Source organism: Astatotilapia calliptera, chromosome 3 (genome assembly GCF_964374335.1).
Source record: "Astatotilapia calliptera chromosome 3, fAstCal68.1, whole genome shotgun sequence".
Lineage (NCBI taxonomy): Eukaryota > Metazoa > Chordata > Actinopteri > Cichliformes > Cichlidae > Astatotilapia > Astatotilapia calliptera.
Genome location: NC_137424.1, coordinates 46,711,707 through 46,732,448, shown reverse-complemented (window position 1 = coordinate 46,732,448; position 20,742 = coordinate 46,711,707). Strand labels below are relative to the sequence as shown.

The 20,742-nt window shown below is 36.4% G+C and overlaps 1 protein-coding gene and 3 non-coding genes across 4 annotated transcripts; 3 read left to right on the top strand and 1 right to left on the bottom strand.

Annotated features, from left to right (window-relative positions):
* The first annotated feature begins 272 nt into the window (after positions 1–272).
* On the top strand, positions 273–346 carry trnan-guu (transfer RNA asparagine (anticodon GUU)). Its single transcript has one exon. It is a non-coding gene; the product is annotated as a tRNA-Asn (tRNA).
* A 1,117-nt stretch (positions 347–1,463) lies between these two features.
* LOC145425425 (E3 SUMO-protein ligase ZBED1-like) lies at positions 1,464–3,507 on the bottom strand. Its single transcript, XM_080298446.1, has 2 exons — positions 2,415–3,507; positions 1,464–2,219 (listed from the first exon to the last, which is right to left on the bottom strand). Exons 1-2 carry the CDS (start codon positions 3,485–3,487, stop codon positions 1,568–1,570), a joined length of 1,725 nt encoding a protein of 574 aa, XP_080154572.1. The 5' UTR covers positions 3,488–3,507; the 3' UTR covers positions 1,464–1,567.
* A 1,290-nt stretch (positions 3,508–4,797) lies between these two features.
* On the top strand, positions 4,798–4,871 carry trnan-guu (transfer RNA asparagine (anticodon GUU)). Its single transcript has one exon. It is a non-coding gene; the product is annotated as a tRNA-Asn (tRNA).
* An 11,327-nt stretch (positions 4,872–16,198) lies between these two features.
* On the top strand, positions 16,199–16,272 carry trnan-guu (transfer RNA asparagine (anticodon GUU)). Its single transcript has one exon. It is a non-coding gene; the product is annotated as a tRNA-Asn (tRNA).
* The last annotated feature ends 4,470 nt before the right edge of the window (positions 16,273–20,742 follow it).

Sequence of the window (20,742 nt, the reverse complement as noted above, 5' to 3'; positions counted from 1 at the left end):
GTGATATGCATCTTTGGGGTTGTGTTGTTCTTCAGCAACTGCATACTTACTGCCAAGTTCATTACCTACAAGTCACATATTTTAATTAATCAAGGCAGTATGGAGAGGAAGTACCAGAGCACCTCAATCCAGCCACCCGGTCCTCTGTCGACGCCCCTGCTCTGCTTTACTCAGTCTCTGTTGCACAATCGTTTACCCCACAACCAAAAAGACCGTAACACCCTCCCCCAGTCCCCCGTCCAGTCTCGACACCTGTGGGTTGCGCATTGTCAGTCTCTGTGGCGCAATCGGTTAGCGCGTTCGGCTGTTAACCGAAAGGTTGGTGGTTCAAGCCCACCCAGGGACGATATCACTGTTATTGCCAGGTATTGCAGAACGCTTCACAAACGTGCAGTACAATTGTTATGACCGCTACGTTGGTTATACCATGTTACAACCAACCATGTTATTGCCAACCACGTTATAACCATGATATAACCAATCATGCTATAACCAACCATGTTATAACCAACTATGTTATAGCCATGTTATAACCAACTATGTTATAGCCATGTTATAACCAACCATGTTATAACCATGTTATAACCAACCATGTTATAACCTGTTATAACCAACCATGTTACAACATGTTATAATCAACCATGTTACAACCATGTTATAACCAACCATGTTATAACCAGTGTTGGGTAAGTTACTTTAAAATTTTAACTTAGTTACATTACTAGTTACTTCTATCAAAAGTAACTCAGTTACTTCAAGTTACTCGTTACTTTCAGAGTAACTAGTTACTAGGGAAAGTAACTTTGGTTTTACTCAGAATTCTCTTGTTAGGTGGTTCAAGGTTGGTGGTTCAAGCCCACCCAGGGACGATATCACTGTTATTGCCAGGCAATGCAGAATGCTGCACAAACGTGCAGTGCAAGTGTTATGTTGGTTATAACTAGGGCTGTCAAATGATTACAATTTTTAATCAGATTAATCACAGCCTAAAAATTAATTAATCATGAATAATCGCAACTCGAAATATGACCAAAATGTGTGCAAACATACGGACAGATAGCGGATTTTTACACACTTGTTAGTGTTATTTAATGCTAAGACCACGCTGAGTGGCCTGCTTTCACTCAGCGTGGTCTGACGTAGGCTGGGTGTTGTGCTGGAAGCGAATTAATCACAGCCTAAAAATTGATTAATCGCAACTCGAAATATATGTGTATATGTGTATATATGTGTAAAAATCGGGACAGATAGTGGTTTTTAACACACTTGTTTGTTTTATTTATTATTAATTGTGAGTACAAGCAGTACAAGCAGAACAGGGCTTCAAATAATTGTGAGGGATTTTTACTGAATGTTTTCCACCCGTTTAACTCTAGCACATTGTTTTATCCATATACATCTTCAAGTTCACAGAACATAGGCCTAATTCAACAGGCAAAATAGAAAAAAATTCCAATCATCCTTTTGGGTAAGGTAGATTAGTGCAAAAAAATATGAACAACAGTGAAAAGTATTGTTTAAATCACATTCAACCATAGAACAAGCTCTAAACACACGGTCCTCTGGTCTACTCATCCTTCAGCCAGTTGCTGAGACAAACCAACTTGTCCACGTTCTCTGAGTGCAGAGCAGACCTCTTCTTGTTCACAATGTGCCCTGCTACAGAGAACAGCCTCTCACAGGGCACTGTGGAGGCAGGAGTGGCCAGGTATCTGCGAGCAAGGCGGGCCAGCTGGCTGTGGGCTCCTGCATGAGCTGCCCACCACTGTAAGGGACAGTCCTCTAAGGCAGTGCAGGGCTCTGCTCTGTAGCGCTGTATGGCTCTGTCATGCTGTACCTCCTCCTCTGACTCAGAGTCAGAGTCCATCTGCAGCAGGCTCAGCCTCTTCTTGGCTGGACCTTCTTCTGCAGTGCGTGATCTTCTAGGAGAGTCTTCATGCAGCATGCCTGCCAGTGTGGTCCACACTGCTTCTCTGTCAGTCTTGGGCACACTGCGTAGGTCTTTAAAACGTGGGTCCAGTGCAGTTGCGATCTGGAGCCATGCATAGTTGGTATGTTCCTGGCGGGAAGCAAGGTCTTCCTTAAACTTCTCTTTAAACCTCATCACATATGCAGGGTCCTCATCAGTTACTTCCATGACACGGCGCAGGTGGCAGAAGGCTGGTAGAACTACACAGCAGGAGACGTAGGCCTCTCCTCCCAGCAGTTCAGTCACATATCTGCAGTGGAATACACACACACACAGATAAGACAGCAAATTAAAAAAAGCTTTTTAATACTAGGTAATATTAATAAAATATTTGATTTCATTAATTTTTTAAATAAGACATTTTCATAATAACAAAACTGATTTAAGATGTATGTTTGATACATTTAATCTAAACCTACAATTATGGTCACAATGACAGGCTCACCTGCAGGGCTCTAGAAGTGTCTCCAGTCTCTGGAGTTTGTCCCACTCTGGAGGCGTCAGGAGGACAAGTTTATGCTTTTGTTTATCCAGAGTCGCGGTTACTGCAGTTTGGTTGCGGATCAAGCGCTTCACCATCTCCAGCGTGGAGTTCCAGTGCGTAGGCACGTCCTGGGCCAACGGCTCCTGCTTGCGCCCCAGTGACACCTGCTCTGCGTTCAGCTCTGCTGTGTTTGCTGGGCTGTGCTTAAAATGGCCAACAATTTTGCGGCATTTGGCCAGCGCAGTGACAAAGCCACTGTCTGCGAGACTCACTGTGATGCATCTCTGTAGAATGTGCGCGGTACACGGCATGTGATTGAATGGCATGATGCGAGCCGCGGCGATCATATTGCGCGCACTGTCCGTGCCTACTGTTGTCACCTTCTCCTCAATTCTCCACCTGCGAGCAACAGTCTGGAACTGCTCTGCACAAGCCTCTGCAAAGTGCCGCTCTTCCGTTTTCATTATAGTCAGCGCAAAGGATGTCAGACCCCATGCTTCAGTGATTAAATGCGCAGTAACTCCCAGGTAATTGTCATTACTCAATGATGTCCAGTGGTCTCCTGTCAGAGCCACGCATTCTGTGTGAACTAAAGCCTCTTCTTTTTTCTTTTTCTCTGTTTCATACAGTTCGTGGATTCGAATTGTTATTGTGCTTCTCGCTGGGGGCTTGTAGGACGCGTCCTGAGATGCAACCTTTAAAACATCCGCAAAGCCCTTGTCCTCCACAATGCTTAGCGGTCTACAGTCCTTTGCTATCCATTTGGCTATATCGTTGGTCAGTTTGTCCAAAGAAGACTTACCGAGTGGCCTGCGTTCACTAAGAGTGGTCTGACGCAGGCCGGGTGAAGCTGCTGCCCCGACAAACGCGTGTTTGGCATTAAGGTGGTATTTTAAGGTCGAATTTGAACGGTGAAATTGAAACTCTTTACTACAGTGAGTGCAAATTACAACGCGTTTGTTTATTGTCCCATCTATGTTCTTCTTGTATTTAAATTCCCCATCCAGAAGGCCATCCTGTTCCTGCTTCTCCATTTTCAGTGGCGCGGTAAACAAATCAAGTGGAATTATGGGAGAAACTTATCTAAGTGTTGCGCTAAATAGTTAAATATTCTAACGTAATTAATTCCAAAATTTAATTATCGCAATTAACGCTTTAATTTCGACAGCTATAGTTATAACCAAGCATGTAATAACCATTTTATAACCAACCATGTTATAACCATCTTATAACCATTCATGTCATAACCAACCACGTTATAACCATCTTATAACCAATCATATCATAACCAACCATGTTATAACCAACCATGTTATAACCAACCATGTTTTAACCAACCATGTTATAACCAACCATGTTATAACCATGTTATAACCAACCATGTTATAACCAACCATGTTATAACCATGTTATAACCAACAATGTTATAACCAACAATGTTATAACCAACCATGTTATAACCAACCATGTTATAACCATGTTATAACCAACCATATAACCATGTTATAACCAACAATGATACCACCATGTTATAACCAACCATGTTATAACCATGTTATAACCAACCATCTTATAACCATGTTATAACCAACCATGTTATAAGCATGTTATAACCAACCATGTTATAACTATGTTATAACCAACCATGTTATAACCATGTCATAACCATGATATAACCAACCATGTTATAACAATGTTATAACCAACCATGTTATAACCATTATATAACCGACCATGTTATAACCATGTTATAACCAACTATGTTATAGCCGTGTAATAACAAACCATGTTATAGGCATGTTATAACCAACTATATAACCATGTTATAACAAACCATGTTACAACCAAGTTATAACCATGTTATAACCAACCATATAACCATGTTATAACCAACAATGTTACCACCATGTTATAACCAACCATGTTATAACCATGTTATAACCAACCATGTTATAACCAACCATGTTATAACCATGTTATAACAAACCATGTTATAACAAACCATGTTATAACAAACCATGTTATAACCAACCATGTTATAACCATGTTATAACCAACCATATAACCATGTTATAACCAACAATGTTACCACCATGTTATAACCATCCATGTTATAACCATGTTATAACCAGGACGGCCGTTTGATGAACGCAGTAAACTGTTTTATCAAGGGTGATATGCATCTTTGGGGTGGTGTTGTTCGTCGGCAACTGCATACTTGCTGCCAAGTTCATTACCTACAATCACATATTTTAAACAATCAAGGCGGTATGGAGAGGAAGTACCAGAGCACCTCCATCCAGCCACCCGGTCCTCTGTCAACGCCCCTGCTTGGCTTTACTCAGTCTCTGTGGCGCAATCGGTTAGCGCGTTCGGCTGTTAACCGAAATGTTGGTGGTTCAAGCCCACCCAGGGACGATATCACTGTTATTACCAGGTATTTCAGAACGCTGCACAAACGTGCAGTGCAACTATTATGACTGCTATGTTGGTTATACCATGTTATAACCAACCATGTTATTGCCAACCACGTTATTGCCAAACATGTTATAACCATGATATAACCAACCATGTTATAACCAACCATGTTATAACCAACCATGCTACAACCAACTATGTTATAGCCAACCATGGTATAGCCAACCATGTTATTACCAACCATGTTATAACATGTTATAACCAACCATGTTATAACATGTTATAACCAACCATGTTACAACATGTTATAACCAACCATGTTATAAACATGTTATAACCAACCATGTTATAACCATATTATAACCAACCATGTTACAACAGGTTATAACCAACCATGTTACAAAATGTTATAACCAACCATGTTATAACCAACCATGTTATAAACATGTTATAACCAACCATGTTATAAACATGTTATAACCAACCATGTTATAACAACCATGTTATAACCATGTTATAACCAACCATGTTACAACCATGTTATAACCAACCATGTTACAATCATGTTATAACCAACCATGTTAGAACCACTGTTGGGTAAGTTACTTTAAAATTTTGACTTAGTTACATTACTAGTTACTTCTATCAAAAGTAACTCAGTTACTTCAAGTTACTTGTTACTTTCAGAGTAACTAGTTACTAGGGAAAGTAACTTTGGTTTTACTCAGAATTCTCTTGTTAGGTGGTTCAAGGTTGGTGGTTCAAGCCCACCCAGGGACAATATCACTGTTATTGCCAGGTAATGCAAAATGCTGCATAAACGTGCAGTGCAACTGCTATGTTGGTTATAACCAAGCATGTAATAACCTTGTTATAATCAACCATGTTATAACCATCTTATAACCCAATCATGTCATGACCAACCATATTATAACCATCTTATAACCAATCATGTCATAACCAACCATGTTATAACAAACCATGTTATAACCAACAATGTTTTAACCAACCATGTTATAACCAACCATGTTATAACCAACAATGCTATAACCAACAATGTTATAACCAACCATGTTATAACCAACCATGTTATAACCAATAATGTTATAACCAATCATGTTATAACCAATCATGTTATAACCAACAATGTTACCACCATGTTATAACCAATCATGTTATAACCATGTTATAACCAACCATGTTATAACCATGTTATAACCAATCATGTTATAATCAGGTTACAACCATGTTATTACCAACCACATTATAACCATGATATAACCAACCATGCAATAACCAACCATGTTATTTCCAACCATGTAGTAACCAACCATGTTATAACCAACCATGTTACAACCAACTAGGTTATACCCATTTGTTATACCCATGTTATAACCAACCATGTTATTGACATGTTATAACCAACCATGTTATAACCATTATATAACCGACCATGTTATAACCACGTTATAACCATGATATATCCAACCATGTTATAACCAACCATGTTACAACCAACTATGTTATACCCATGTTATAACCAACCATGTTATAGCCATGTTATAACCAACCATGTTATAGCCATGTTATAACCAACCATGTTATTGACATGTTATAACCAACCATGTTATAACATACAGTATAACCATGTTACAACCAACCATGTTACAACCATGTTACAACCATGGTATAACCAACCATGTTATAACCAACCATGTTATAACATGTTATAACCAACCATGTTACAACATGTTATTACCAACCACGTTATAACCATGATATAACGAACCATGCTATAACCAACCATGTTATAAACAACAGTATAACCATGTTATAACCAACTATATAACCATGTTTAAACCAACCATGTTACAACCATGTTACAACCATGTTATAACCAACCATTTTATAACCATTATATAACCGACCATGTTATAACCAACCATGTTATAACCAACCATGTTATAACCAAATATTGTTATAACCAACCATGTTATAACCATGTTATAACCAACTATGTTATATCCGGGTTATAACCAACCATGTTATAGCCATGTTATAACCAACAATGTTATTGCCATGTTATAAACAACCATGTTATAACCATTATATAACCAACCATGTTTTAACTATGTTATAACCATGTTAAAACCAAACATGTTATAACCATGTTATAATCAACCATGTTATAACCATCTTATAACCAATCATGTCATAACCAACCATGTTATAACCATCTTATAACCAATCATGTTATAACCAACCATGTTATAACCAACAATGCTATAACCAACAATGTTATAACCAACCATGTTATAACCAACCATGTTATAACCAACAATGTTACCACCATGTTATAACCAATCATGATATAACCATGTTATAACCAATCATGTGATAACCATGTTATAACCATGTTATAACCAATCATGTTATAACCATGTCATAACCAACCATGTTATAACCATTTTATAACCAACCATGTTATAATCAGGTTACAACCATGTTATAACCAATCATGTTACAACCATGTTATTATCAACCACGTTATAACCATGATACAACCAACCATGTAATAACCAACCATGTTATATCCAACCATGTCATAACCAACCATGTTATAACCAACCATGTTACAACCAACTATGTTATACCCATGTTATAACAAACCATGTTATAGCCATGTTATAACCAACCATGTTATGACATACAGTATAACCATGTTATAACCAACTATATAACATGTTACAACCAACCATGTTACAACCATCTTACAACCATGTTATAACCAATCATGTTATAACCATGTCATAACCAACCATGTTATAACCATTTTATAACCAACCATGTTATAATCAGGTTACAACCATGTTATAACCAATCATGTTACAACCAAGTTATAACCAACCATGTTACAACCATGTTATTATCAACCACGTTATAACCATGATATAACCAACCATGTAATAACCAACCATGTTATATCCAACCATGTCATAACCAACCATGTTATAACCAACCATGTTACAACCAACTATGTTATACCCATGTTATAACCAACCATGTTATAGCCATGTTATAACCAACCATGTTATTGACATGTTATAACCAACCATGTTATAACCATTATATAACCGACCATGTTATAACCACGTTATAACCATGATATAACCAACCATGCAATAACCAACCATGTTATATCCAAACATGTCATAACCAACCATGTTATAACCAACCATGTTACAACCAACTATGTTATACCCATGTTATAACCAACCATGTTATACCCATGTTATAACCAACCATGTTATAGCCATGTTATAACCAACCATGTTATTGGCATGTTATAACAAACCATGTTATGACATACAGTATAACCATGTTATAACCAACTATATAACATGTTACAACCAACCATGTTACAACCATCTTACAACCATGGTATAACCAACCATGTTATAACCAACCATGTTACAACATGTTATTACCAACCACGTTATAACCATGATATAACCAACCATGCTATAACCAACCATGTTATATCCAACCATGTTATAACCAACCATGTTACAACCAACTATGTTATAGCCATGTTATAACCAACAGTATAACCATGTTACAACCAACTATATAACCATGTTACAACCAACCATGTTACAACCATGTTACAACCATGTTATAACCAACCATGTTATAACCATTATATAACTGACCATGTTATAATCATGTTATAACAAACCATGTTATAACCAACCATGTTAAAACCAACCATGTTATAACCATGTTATAACCAACTATGTTATAGCCGTGTTATAACCAACCATGTTATAGCCATGATATAACCAACCATGTTATTGCCATGTTATAACCAACCATGTTTTAACAATGTTATAACCATGTTAAAACCAAACATGTTATAACCATGTTATAACCAACCATGTTATAACCATGTTGAATCCTAACATGTTATAACCAACCATGTTATAACCATGTTATAACCAACCATGTTACAACCATGTTATAACCAACCATGTTATAAACATGTTGTAACCAACCATGTTATAACCAACCATGGTATAACAACCATGTTATAACCATGTTATAACCAACCATGTTATAACCATGTCATAACCAACCATCTTATAACCATCTTATTACCAATCATGTCATAACCAACCATGTTGTAACCAACCATGTTTGAACCAACCATGTTATAACCAACCATGTTATAACAAACCACGTTATAACCAACCATGTTATAACCATGTTATAACCAACCATATAACCATGTTATAACCAACAATGTTACCACCATGTTATAACCAACCAAGTTATAACCATGTTATAACCAACCATGTTATAACCAACCGTGTTATAACCATGTTATAACAAACCATGTTATAACCAACCATGTTATAACCAACCATGCTACAACCATGTTATAACCAACAATGCTATAACCAACAATGTTATAACCAACCATGTTATAACTAAACATGTTATAACAAACCATGTTATAACCAACCATGTTATAACCATGTTATAACCAACCATATAACCATGTTATAACCAACAATGTTACCACCATGTTATAACCAACCATATAACCATTTTATAACAAACCATGTTATAACCAACCATGTTATAACCAACCATGTAATAACCATGTTATAACCAACAATGCTATAACCAACAATGTTATAACCAACTATGTTATAACAAACCATGTTATAACCATGTTATAACCAACCATGTTATAACCAATCTTGTTATAACCAACCATCTTATAACCACGTTATAACCAACCATGTTATAAGCATGTTTTAACCAACCATGTTATAACATGTTATAACCATGATATAACCAACCATGTTATAACAACGTTATAACCAACCATGTTATAACCATTATATAACCGACCATGTTATAACCATGTTATAACCAACCATGTTATAACCAACCATGTTATAACCAACCATGTTATAACCAACCATGTTATAACCAACAATGTTATAACCATGTTATAACCAACTATGTTATAGCCATGTTATAACCAACCATGTTATAACCATTATATAACCGACCATGTTATAACCAACCATGTTATAACCAACCATGTTATAACCAACCATATTATTGCCATGTTATAACCAACCATGTTATAACCATTATATAACCAACCATGTTTTAACAATGTTATAACCATGTTAAAACCAAACATGTTAAAACCATGTTCTAACCAACCATGTTATAACCATGTTGAATCCTAACATGTTATAACCAACCATGTTATAACCATGTTATAACCAACCATGTTACAACCATGTTCTAACCAACGATGTGACAACCATGTTCTAACCATGTTATAACCAACAATGCTATAACCAACAATGTTATAACCAACCATGTTATAATCAACCATGTTATAACCATGTTATAACCAACCATATAACCATGTTATAACCAACAATGATACCACCATGTTATAACCAACCATGTTATAACCATGTTATAACTAACCATGTTATAACCAACCATGTTATAAACAATCATGTTATAACCAACCATCTTATAACCACGTTATAACCAACCATGTTATAAGCATGTTATAACCAACCATGTTATAACTATGTTATAACCAACCATATTATAACCATGTCATAACCATGATATAACCAACCATGTTATAACAATGTTATAACCAACCATGTTATAACCATTATATAACCGACCATGTTATAACCATGTTATAACCAACCATGTTATAAACAACCATGTTATAACCAACCATGTTATAACCAACAATGTTATAACCATGTTATAACCAACTATGTTATAGCCATGTTATAACCAATCATGTTATAACCAACAGTATAACCATGTTATAACCAACTATATAACCATGTTACAACCATGTTACAACCATGTTATAACCAACCATGTCATAACCATTATATAACCGACCATGTTATAACCAACCATGTTATAACCAACCATGTTATAACCAACCATGTTATAACCAACCATGTTATAACCAACCATGTTATAACTATGTTGAATCCTAACATGTTATAACCAACCATGTTACAACCATGTTATAACCAACCATGTTACAACCATGTTATAACCAACCATGTTACAACCATGTTCTACCCAACGATGTTACAACCATGTTATAACCAACCATATTATAAACATGTTATAATCAACCATGTTATAACCAACCATGGTATAACAACCATGTTATAACCAGTGTTGGGTAAGTCACTTTTTAACTTAGTTACATTACTAGTTACTTCTATCAAAAGTAACTCAGTTACTTCAAGTTACTCGTTACTTTCAGAGTAACTAGTTACTAGGGAAAGTAACTTTGGTTTTACTCAGAATTCTCTTGTTAGGTGGTTCAAGGTTGGTTGTTCAAGCCCACCCAGGGACGATATCACTGTTATATTACCAGGTAATGCAGAATGCTGAACAAACATGCAGTGCAACTGTTATGTTGGTTATAACCAAGCATGTAATAACCATGTTATAATCAACCATCTTATAACCATCTTATAACCAATCATGTCATAACCAACCATGTTATAACCATCTTATAACCAATCATGTCATAACCAACCATGTTATAACCAACCATGTTATAACCAACCATGTTTTAACCAACCATGTTATAACCAACAATGTTATAACCAACCATGTTATAACCAACCATATAACCATGTTATAACCAACCATATAACCATGTTATAATCAACCATGTTAGAACCATTATATAACCAACCATGTTTTAACAATGTTATAATCAACCATAACCAAACATGTTATAACCATGTTATAACCAACCATGTTATAACAAACCATGTTATAACCAACCATGTTACAACCATGTTATAACCAATCATGTTACAACCATGTTATAACCAATCATGTTACAACCAATCATGTTACAACCATGTTATAACCAACCATGTTATAACAAACCATGTTATAACCATGTTATAACCAACCATGTTACAACTAGAGATGGACCGATCCGATATTACGTATCGGCATCGGTCCGATACTGACCTAAATTACTGGATCGGATATCGGAGAAAAATAAAAAATGTAATCCGATCCATTAAATATCACGAAAGCACCTCACAAAACTTGCAACATGCCGTAACTTACCTCAGAACGTTAGCACGTTGGAGCAGTATGCATCACTTGATAGAGCGGCTGTGGCATGCGGGACCTGTCGGTGGTCTGGATAGCATTTGGAGCTTCGCTAGCAACCCGGCATTTCATCTCCGACAAAGGTATCCCCGAGAGAAGTAAAGCAAGTGTGTAAGTCCATCTCTGAATGTTTGTAAAGCATTCCTGCATTAAGCTTAACAAGCGACTGCCTCTCGCTCTCCGGCTGCTACTTCAATTGTGAAACTGCTTAATGATCAGCTGATCAGCTTTTCTGTCGCGAGTCCGTCTCTCTTGTTTGTTTTTGGCCCACTTTGCACCAGAAAGAGGAAACCAGCGGCTGAACAACAGCAGCACGTTTTAAGCTTGATAAGCTGTTGTTAGAATTGATTTAATATCACTTTCTACACCAGGATCTTTTTCTACGTAGCTGACGCTGGTAACTGTGCAGGGGCGGATCTAGCAGTTTAGCCAGGGGGGCCGATAGGGCATGAACAGGAAAAAGGGGGCACAAAGACAGACTTTTCTTTCTTATTCTCATTTAAAATTTCTAGCTTTTAATAAATAATTATCTGACACCCAAAGTTTTAATTTGATGTAAAAGGAATAGAAGTCAATTACTGTATATAGTGACTATTAAGTCTAATATATATACCCTAGTAAGCTATAGTACTTTTTCCTTTGGGAAGGTACCATCTGTGCAGTCTGCAATTTTGTTGAAGAAAGATGTTGAATCTATTTAATATTTCTTGAAAAATAATTGATTTCTGTGCATTTTCTTCCCACACTGCATCAAATTAAGGTTGATTACGTCGATTAAGCATCATGAGGTGGAGCGTGAGGGGTGGTTCCCTATTTTTTATTTATTTATTTTTGTTGTTACTGGGAATTGGAACCCTATTAGTTAGGTTGCTTAATATTTACGCTAAGTACTCTTCAAAATACCAGAATAGGGAGGATGGTGTAGGTTTAAGTTTATTAGATTGATCAGTATTGCTGAACTATGAAATATTTTTGTATACAGGTATAACAGAATAGCTTTAGTGTAGTTGTTGTTTTTAACTTGAGTATGAACTTATACAAAATTCAGCAAGATATTTAAAAAAACAGTTTTGTTGATTAAAAAACACTATATTGGATTCATATCGGTATTGGCAGATATCCAAATTTATGATATCGGTATCGGTATCGGCCATAAAAAAGTGGTATCGTGCCATCTCTAATGGAGAGGAAGTACCAGATGTTATAACCAACCATGTTACAACCATGTTATAACCAACCATGTTACAACCATGTTATAACCAACCATGTTATAAACATGTTATAACCAACCATGTTATAACCAACCATGGTATAACAACCATGTTATAACCATGTTATACCCAACCATGTTACAACCATGTTATAACCAACCATGTTACAACCATGTTATAACCAACCATGTTATAACCATGTTATAATCAACCATGTTACAACCATGTGATAACCAACCATGTTACAACCATGTTATAACCAACCATGTTATAACCAGTGTTGAACCAAAGAGCGTGGATATAATTGTCCGGTGAATTGGTTTGGCAGTGTGAGCAGTTGTTGGTAGACGTAAAGCCCATCTTGAACATCCGATGACCTGTATAGTGCACTCTATGTAATATTTTGTATTATATTAATTGAAGACTGGGATTTCTAATTAGATGAAAGGTTTTTAAGCAAATCTGAGACCAGAAGTTTAGGTCTAAGTTAACTGATAAATCCGCTTCCCATTTTGCAATAGGAAGTGATATTGATTCATCTGTTTTAGAAAACATTCTGTATATTTTGGATAGTAATTTGGGGGTTTTAAGAGTAAGAAATTGAACCACACTTGGTGGTGTTTGTAGTTCAACTTGACCCGGTTTAAATTTCTTTTTTACTATGGATTTAATTTGTTGATATTCTAAAAATCTTTTCTTGTTGATCCCATATTGTGTAACTAGTCTGTCAAATGAGATAAATTCTGTTCCTTCTAGTATATGTTCTAAATATTTGATTCCTTTACCACTCCAATCTGAAAAGTTTATTATATTATTGTTTTGTAATATGTCAGGGTTGTTCCAGATAGGTGTACGTTTGCATGGGATTAATGAAGACGCCGTCAATTTTAGAAACTCCCACCATGCTGTCAGAGAAGAGCTGATGTTGATGCTTTTAAAGCATTCATGTCGTTGGATGTTTGAGCTGATAAATGGTAGGTCTGAGATCTCTAGATTATTGCAAAGTGCTTGTTCTACGTCTAGTCAAGGTTAATCTAAGAGGGTATGTTTTAGCCATCCTCAGATAAACTGAAGCCTGTTGGCTAAGAAGTAATGCTGAAAGTTAGGCAGTTCTAGTCCTCCTTTATCCTTGGTCTTTTGTAGTGTTTTTAAGCTTATACGTGGGGGTTTATTTTTCCAAAGGAATTTGGACATACATGAATCTAGCGATCTGAACCAATCTTGTGGTGGTTTAGTTGGGATCATTGAGAATAAATAATTTATTTTTGGTAAGACCATCATTTTTATAGCGGCAACCCTTCCCATGAGTGATATGGGTAGATATTTCCATCTAGCCAGATCATTTTCTACCTTCTTTAAAAGTGGGATATGGTTTAATTTAGTTAGATCTGCAAGCTTGGGAGAAGCATTAATACCTAAATATTTTATATTTCCCGATTGCAGTGGTGTAGAAGAGGAATTATGGAGGGAGCAATTAATCGGTAGAACTGTAGATTTTGACCAGTTAATTGAGTAATCTGATATTCTTGCAAAAGAGTTTATCAATTCAATCGCCCCAGAGATATTGGTTTGTGAATTTTGGAGAAAGAGTAACACATCATCCGCATAAAGGCTGATTTTATGTTCCACGTTCTTGCATTTTATGCCCTTAATTACTGAATTCTGTCTAATTGCTGCTGCTAGTGGTTCAATAAAAATTGCAAACAGTGAAGGGGAGAGTGGGCATCCCTGCCTGGTGCCCCTCAAGAGACAGAAGCTGGAGGATGTCTGGTCATTTGTTCTAACACAAGCTGTTGGGGAATTATATAATATTTTTAACCAGTTTATGAAAGAGGATCCAAAACCAAATTTGTGTAAAGTTGCAAATAGAAATTTCCAGTTAACTCTGTCAAATGCTTTTTCTGCGTCTAAAGAGAATATTGTAGTTTATAGGTTTTTACTGTATGAGTAGTCTATCAAATTAAGTAATCTACGTGTATTTGTTGATGAGTGCCTACCTTTTATGAAACCAGTTTGGTCAGGATGAATTAAGATGGGGGTTATTTTCTCCAGTCTCTTTGAGAGAGCTTTGCAGATTATTTTAAGGTCTACATTTATAAGGGATATTGGACTATAGCTTGAGGGATATACAGGGTCTTTGCCTGGTTTTAGCAGGAGATTAATGTTTGCAGAATTCATATTTGATGGAAGTCTGCCCTTTTCTTTAATTTCCAACAACGTTCTGTAGAAAACTGGTGCTAGAATCGACCAGAATTCTTTGTAGAATTCTGCAGGAAAGCCGTCTGGACCTGGAGCCTTATTATTGGGCATACTTATCAGGGCTTCCTGGAGTTCACCTGGTGTCAGTGGTGAATCCAGTGCCATTGCTTGAGTGTCTAATAATTTTGGAAGAGTTATGTTGTCCAAAAACTGATCAATTTCTTTTTTAGATGGGTTTATTTGTGGTGAATACAACGTGGGGATATCATCCCCACCCAGGGACGATATCCCTGTTATTGCCAGGTAATGCAGAAAGCTGCACAAACGTGCAGTGCAACTGCATCCTGAAAAAGCACTGCTTTTGTTTCACAATAGCATCCATGCTAGACTCGGTCGTTTGATGAACGCAGTCAACCGTTTTATCAAGGGTGACATGCATCTTTGGGGTGGTGTTGTTCGTCCGCAACTGCATACTTGCTGCCAAGTTCATTACCTACAATCACATATTTTAAACAATCAAGGCGGTATGGAGAGGAAGTACCAGAGCACCTCCATCCAGCCACCCGGTCCTCTCTCGACGCCCCTGCTTGGCTTTACTCAGTCTCTGTTGCACAATCGTTTACCCCACAACCAAAAAGACCGGAACACCCTCCCCCAGTCCCCAGGCCAGTCTCGACACCTGTGGGTTGTGCATTGTCAGTCTCTGTGGCGCAATCGGTTAGCGCGTTCGGCTGTTAACCGAAAGGTTGGTGGTTCAAGCCCACCCAGGGACGATATCACTGTTATTGCCAGGTATTGCAGAATGCTGCACAAACGTGCAGTGCAACTATTATGACAGCTATGTTGGTTATACCATGTTATAACCAGCCATGTTGTAACCAACCATGTTATAACCATGTTATAACCAACTATATAACCATGTTACAACCAACAATGTTATAACCATGTTAAAACCAACCATGTTATAACCATGTTATAACCAACTATATAACCATGTTACACCAACCATGTTATAACCATTATATAACCAACCATGTTTTAACAATGTTATAACCATGTTAAAACCAAACATGTTATAACCATGTTATCACCAACCATGTTATAACCATGTTATAACCAACCATGTTACAACCATGGGTACCACTTTACAATAAGTCTCCCCTTATAGATGCTAATAAATAGTTTATAGCTATATTATTAATTAATCTGTAAATGCTTTATAAACCATTATTAATGGTTTATTATGCATTAGTTAAGGGTGAGAAAAAGTGAGCCAAATAGTGAGCCAAATGTGTTCACCTATATATTTTATCTAGAGTTGCTATATTAAACATTTCAGACTAAGTTACTATCCTGTAAGCACAATCAGCATTTGTAAACATATTTTTTATCATATAAAATTGTACTTCATAAATGCATTATAAATATCCACAACTATCAATTGGAGCTTTGTTGTAAAGTGTAAAGCATAAAACCATTTATTAATGAATAATAAATATTTATAAATGCCAAATGGGAGACTTATTGTAAAGTGTAAAGCATAACACCATTTATTAATGAATAATAAATATTTATAAATGCCAAATGGGAGCCTTATTTTAAAGTGTAAAGCATAACACCATTTATTAATGACAAATAAACATTTATAAATGCCAAATGGGAGCCTTATTGTAAAGTGTAAAGCATAAAACCATTTATTAATGACAAATAAACATTTATAAATGCCAAACGGGAGACTTATTGTAAAGTGTAAAGCATAAAACCATTTATTAATGACAAATAAACATTTATAAATGCCAAATGGGAGCCTTATTGTAAAGTGTAAAGCATAAAACCATTTATTAATGACAAATAAACATTTATAAATGCCAAATGGGAGACTTATTGTAAAGTGTAAAGCATAAAACCATTTATTAATGACAAATAAACATTTATAAATGCCAAATGGGAGCCTTATTGTAAAGTGTAAAGCATGACACCATTTATTTATGACTACTAAACATTTATAAATGACAAAATAGAGTTTTGTTGTAAAGTTTAAAACATGTCAACATTTATTTATGATCAACAAACATTTCTAAGTATTACTAGGCATTACTATAAAAAGTATAAAGCACCAACAGTTATTTAGCATTGCTAAACTTATATACAAGCCCTTTAAAGATAGCTAAAACTATATTAAGGAAACAAATCCCATCCCTAAATCCACCACTGGCATAAAACAAAGGAAAATTATAATAATTATAATATAATAAATTATTATACCTTAACTGAAACTGCACAGCTGTATTATTTACTCTACACACATTTATACAAATCAAAAAAAAAACAAAAAAACAATAAAATAAACTAACAGGTAAATCTCTTAGTTGTGTGGAAACTCAACACATATGTGAACAGATCTTTGAAAAATGTTTGGTTTTGCACATCTTTTCTTCAGTTCAATATGCTCAAAAAAACAAAACCACTTAGAACAAATTAGGGTTTCAGACAGATTTCCCTCTTCGAATTGGAAGCAAAGTACCAGCGGCCTTCATACTTTCTATTTTGTTTTTTACTTCATCACTGCCTTGAATTGCAGCCTCACATCGCTTAGCAAAAGCTAGTACCGTATCTCCACTAGGCCTGTTGGACAGTAGCTCCTGGTACACATTGGGGACCGCAATAGCAAGCTCCCCAACTGATGAAGTGGACACAACAGTGTTCCTGTCTAGCCCATGCTTCTGAAAAGCTTTGGTCATGGTCTTCGTCTTTGGAAATGTCTTGAGGAGGGATTTGTATCGCAGCACAATGTCATTTGGCGTTTGAACTGAAAATGAAAACAAAGCAAATAATTAGAAAAGCAAATGCTCAAAGCATACTAATCTCTCTCTCTCTCTCTCTCTCTCTCTCTCTGTATATATATATATATATATATATATATATATCAAGGTCAAGGTCAAGGTTCTTTATTATTTGTCACATGCATAGTTATACAAGTATAACACACAGTGAAATGTTGTCTGACACGCTCCTCGACATGTGCAAAAATTGGGGGGGGGGGGGGGGTGTAGAGGAAGAACATTATATACAGTGGGGCAAAAAAGTATTTAGTCAGCCACCGATTGTGCAAGTTCCCCCACTTAAAATGATGACAGAGGTCAGTAATTTGCACCAGAGGTACACTTCAACTGTGAGAGACAGAATGTGAAAAAAAAATCCATGAATCCACATGGTAGGATTTGTAAAGAATTTATTCGTAAATCAGGGTGGAAAATAAGTATTTAAGTGTGATCACTAACAGGCTGCAGGCTTGGGGTGCACCCCAGGAATGCACCCCCACGTCCTGGGAGCACGAGAGAGCTTGTACCTGGTTTTATTGTTTTATGGCAGGATTAACGTAGTTACGTTTTGTTTTAGTCTAAGTGCTCTTTGTTTAGATGAACTGCAGGACTTCCTCACCGTGTTATCTAGGGTGAACCATCTAGGGTGAGGGGGAGGCTACCCTCTTCCTGACCAAGGATGTTTGACCCTTTGATCAGCAGTAACAGACACACACACACACACACACACACACACACACACACTGAAGTATAAATAAAGGGCAGTTTCTTAGTGCGAGTCTCTCAGTAGGGAGCTGCCCTTGCTAGCAAGAACTCTGTGTGTTTCTCTTCTCTGAGTCTTTACTGAAGAAGTGTTTTAGAACATTTTCCCTAACAGAGGCTGTTACTGTTCAAGAAAGTACAATAAAAACACATGAATGTCAAAAATGTTAATGCCTTTTGTTCTTCATCTTCCTCCTTAATCAGGAATTTATCTGACTTCATGTTAAACTGACCAGTTTTCCCAATCCTGACTGACTGGCTGTCCTCTGTGTAGTAAACTGGGTTTCCTCTTCCTCCTCTGCACCTGTAGAGTCCTTCCTGTGAGACACTGATTTGTCCATTTGATGTGGGGACAACATCCACTGTGGTATTATCTCTGTACCAGTAGTATTTCCATCCAGATGATGATGATGGGTTCACAGAGCAGGTCAGGGTCACACTGCCCCCTACTGGAACAGCTGTGTTATCAGCTCTCAGTTTGGCCTTTGGTTTATCTGCAGTTCAGTTTAGAAAAAGAACAAAAGTCAATGACTGAATCGTGTATATGCGGATGTTCACTGTTCATAGACACAAACTACATCTTTCTTGGCTGCTACCTCAACATTGATTTTTTAGCATTTACTTCTATTTACACTTGGATCAATGCAATCGTGTTGTGTTTATTATGTTGCTTTATTTTTCGTTTGTTTCCTCTTTTTTTCTGTTTTTCTCTCAACAGGTGATCTGGGACATTTTTTTTTCTTTTTAAGTTCCTTTCTCACTGTCCCTCTGCTTCTGTTTCATCTTTCTTTCTCCCCCAGCCACGTCTGTCCCATCTGTAACAACTGAAAATAAACTAAAATAAAGTAAGATAAAATAAAATAATAACAACAAAGGTTGATCAAATGGACCAATATGGCAAGGCCATGATGATCCACTTGGTAAAGTAAATCTGTTGTGTATCTGTGTTCAGACATCAATTCTGATGGCTAAAGAAATGGGACAGGCAAAAAAAAGGGGGGGAGGGGGGGAATAAATGACTGAATCAAAACCTTTTAAATAACTAGATGTAAATGGTGAACATCACCAAATCTTGGTGATCTTGAAGAGATACTAACTGTACAATCGTTTTGATCGAAGCTGTGAAAGTTTTATATTTTCTTTGCTGTATTTAAAAAGTACTTGAAGATTGATTAATAAGCTGGTCCCTCTTTAGGACCTGGGAGTTTAAAGGGATCAATCTGAATAAGCCTCCTGCTAAAGGTGAGTGGCAGTGACTCAGAGTTGTGAGAATGTTGATCATAGAAACAGTAACATTATTTTTGGTGGTGTGTCTGTGTTTGTTTATTTATTTTAAAAGATGGCAGTATTTGATCAGATGGTAGTTCAGAATTACATTTATTATTTTCTTTATATAAATTGTAGATCAATTGTTATTTGTTTGAATATATTATTTATTTATCCTGTTTATGCCATTGTTGTCCTCAGGTGGTGGAGCAGCAGGTCAGCATTGGCGTCTCTATACCAGCTGAAAGTTCATGACACAAAATCATGAGTGAATGTATATTTCAAACTAAATGACTGAACTCACAGGTTTTCTCAATGATGACATCATCACTTCTGTCAGTGTAGTAAACTGGGTTTCCTCTTGTTCCTCTGCAGCTGTAGATTCCTCCTTCA

Excerpts from the sequence above, each read along its gene's own strand:
- LOC145425425 (XM_080298446.1), bottom strand. The coding sequence starts at position 3,487 with ATGGAGAAGCAGGAACAGGATGGCCTTCTGGATGGGGAATTTAAATAC. Across the intron at positions 2,220-2,414 it reads ACACTTCTAGAGCCCTGCAG|ATATGTGACTGAACTGCTGG; the intron begins GTGAGCCTGTCA and ends ATTCCACTGCAG.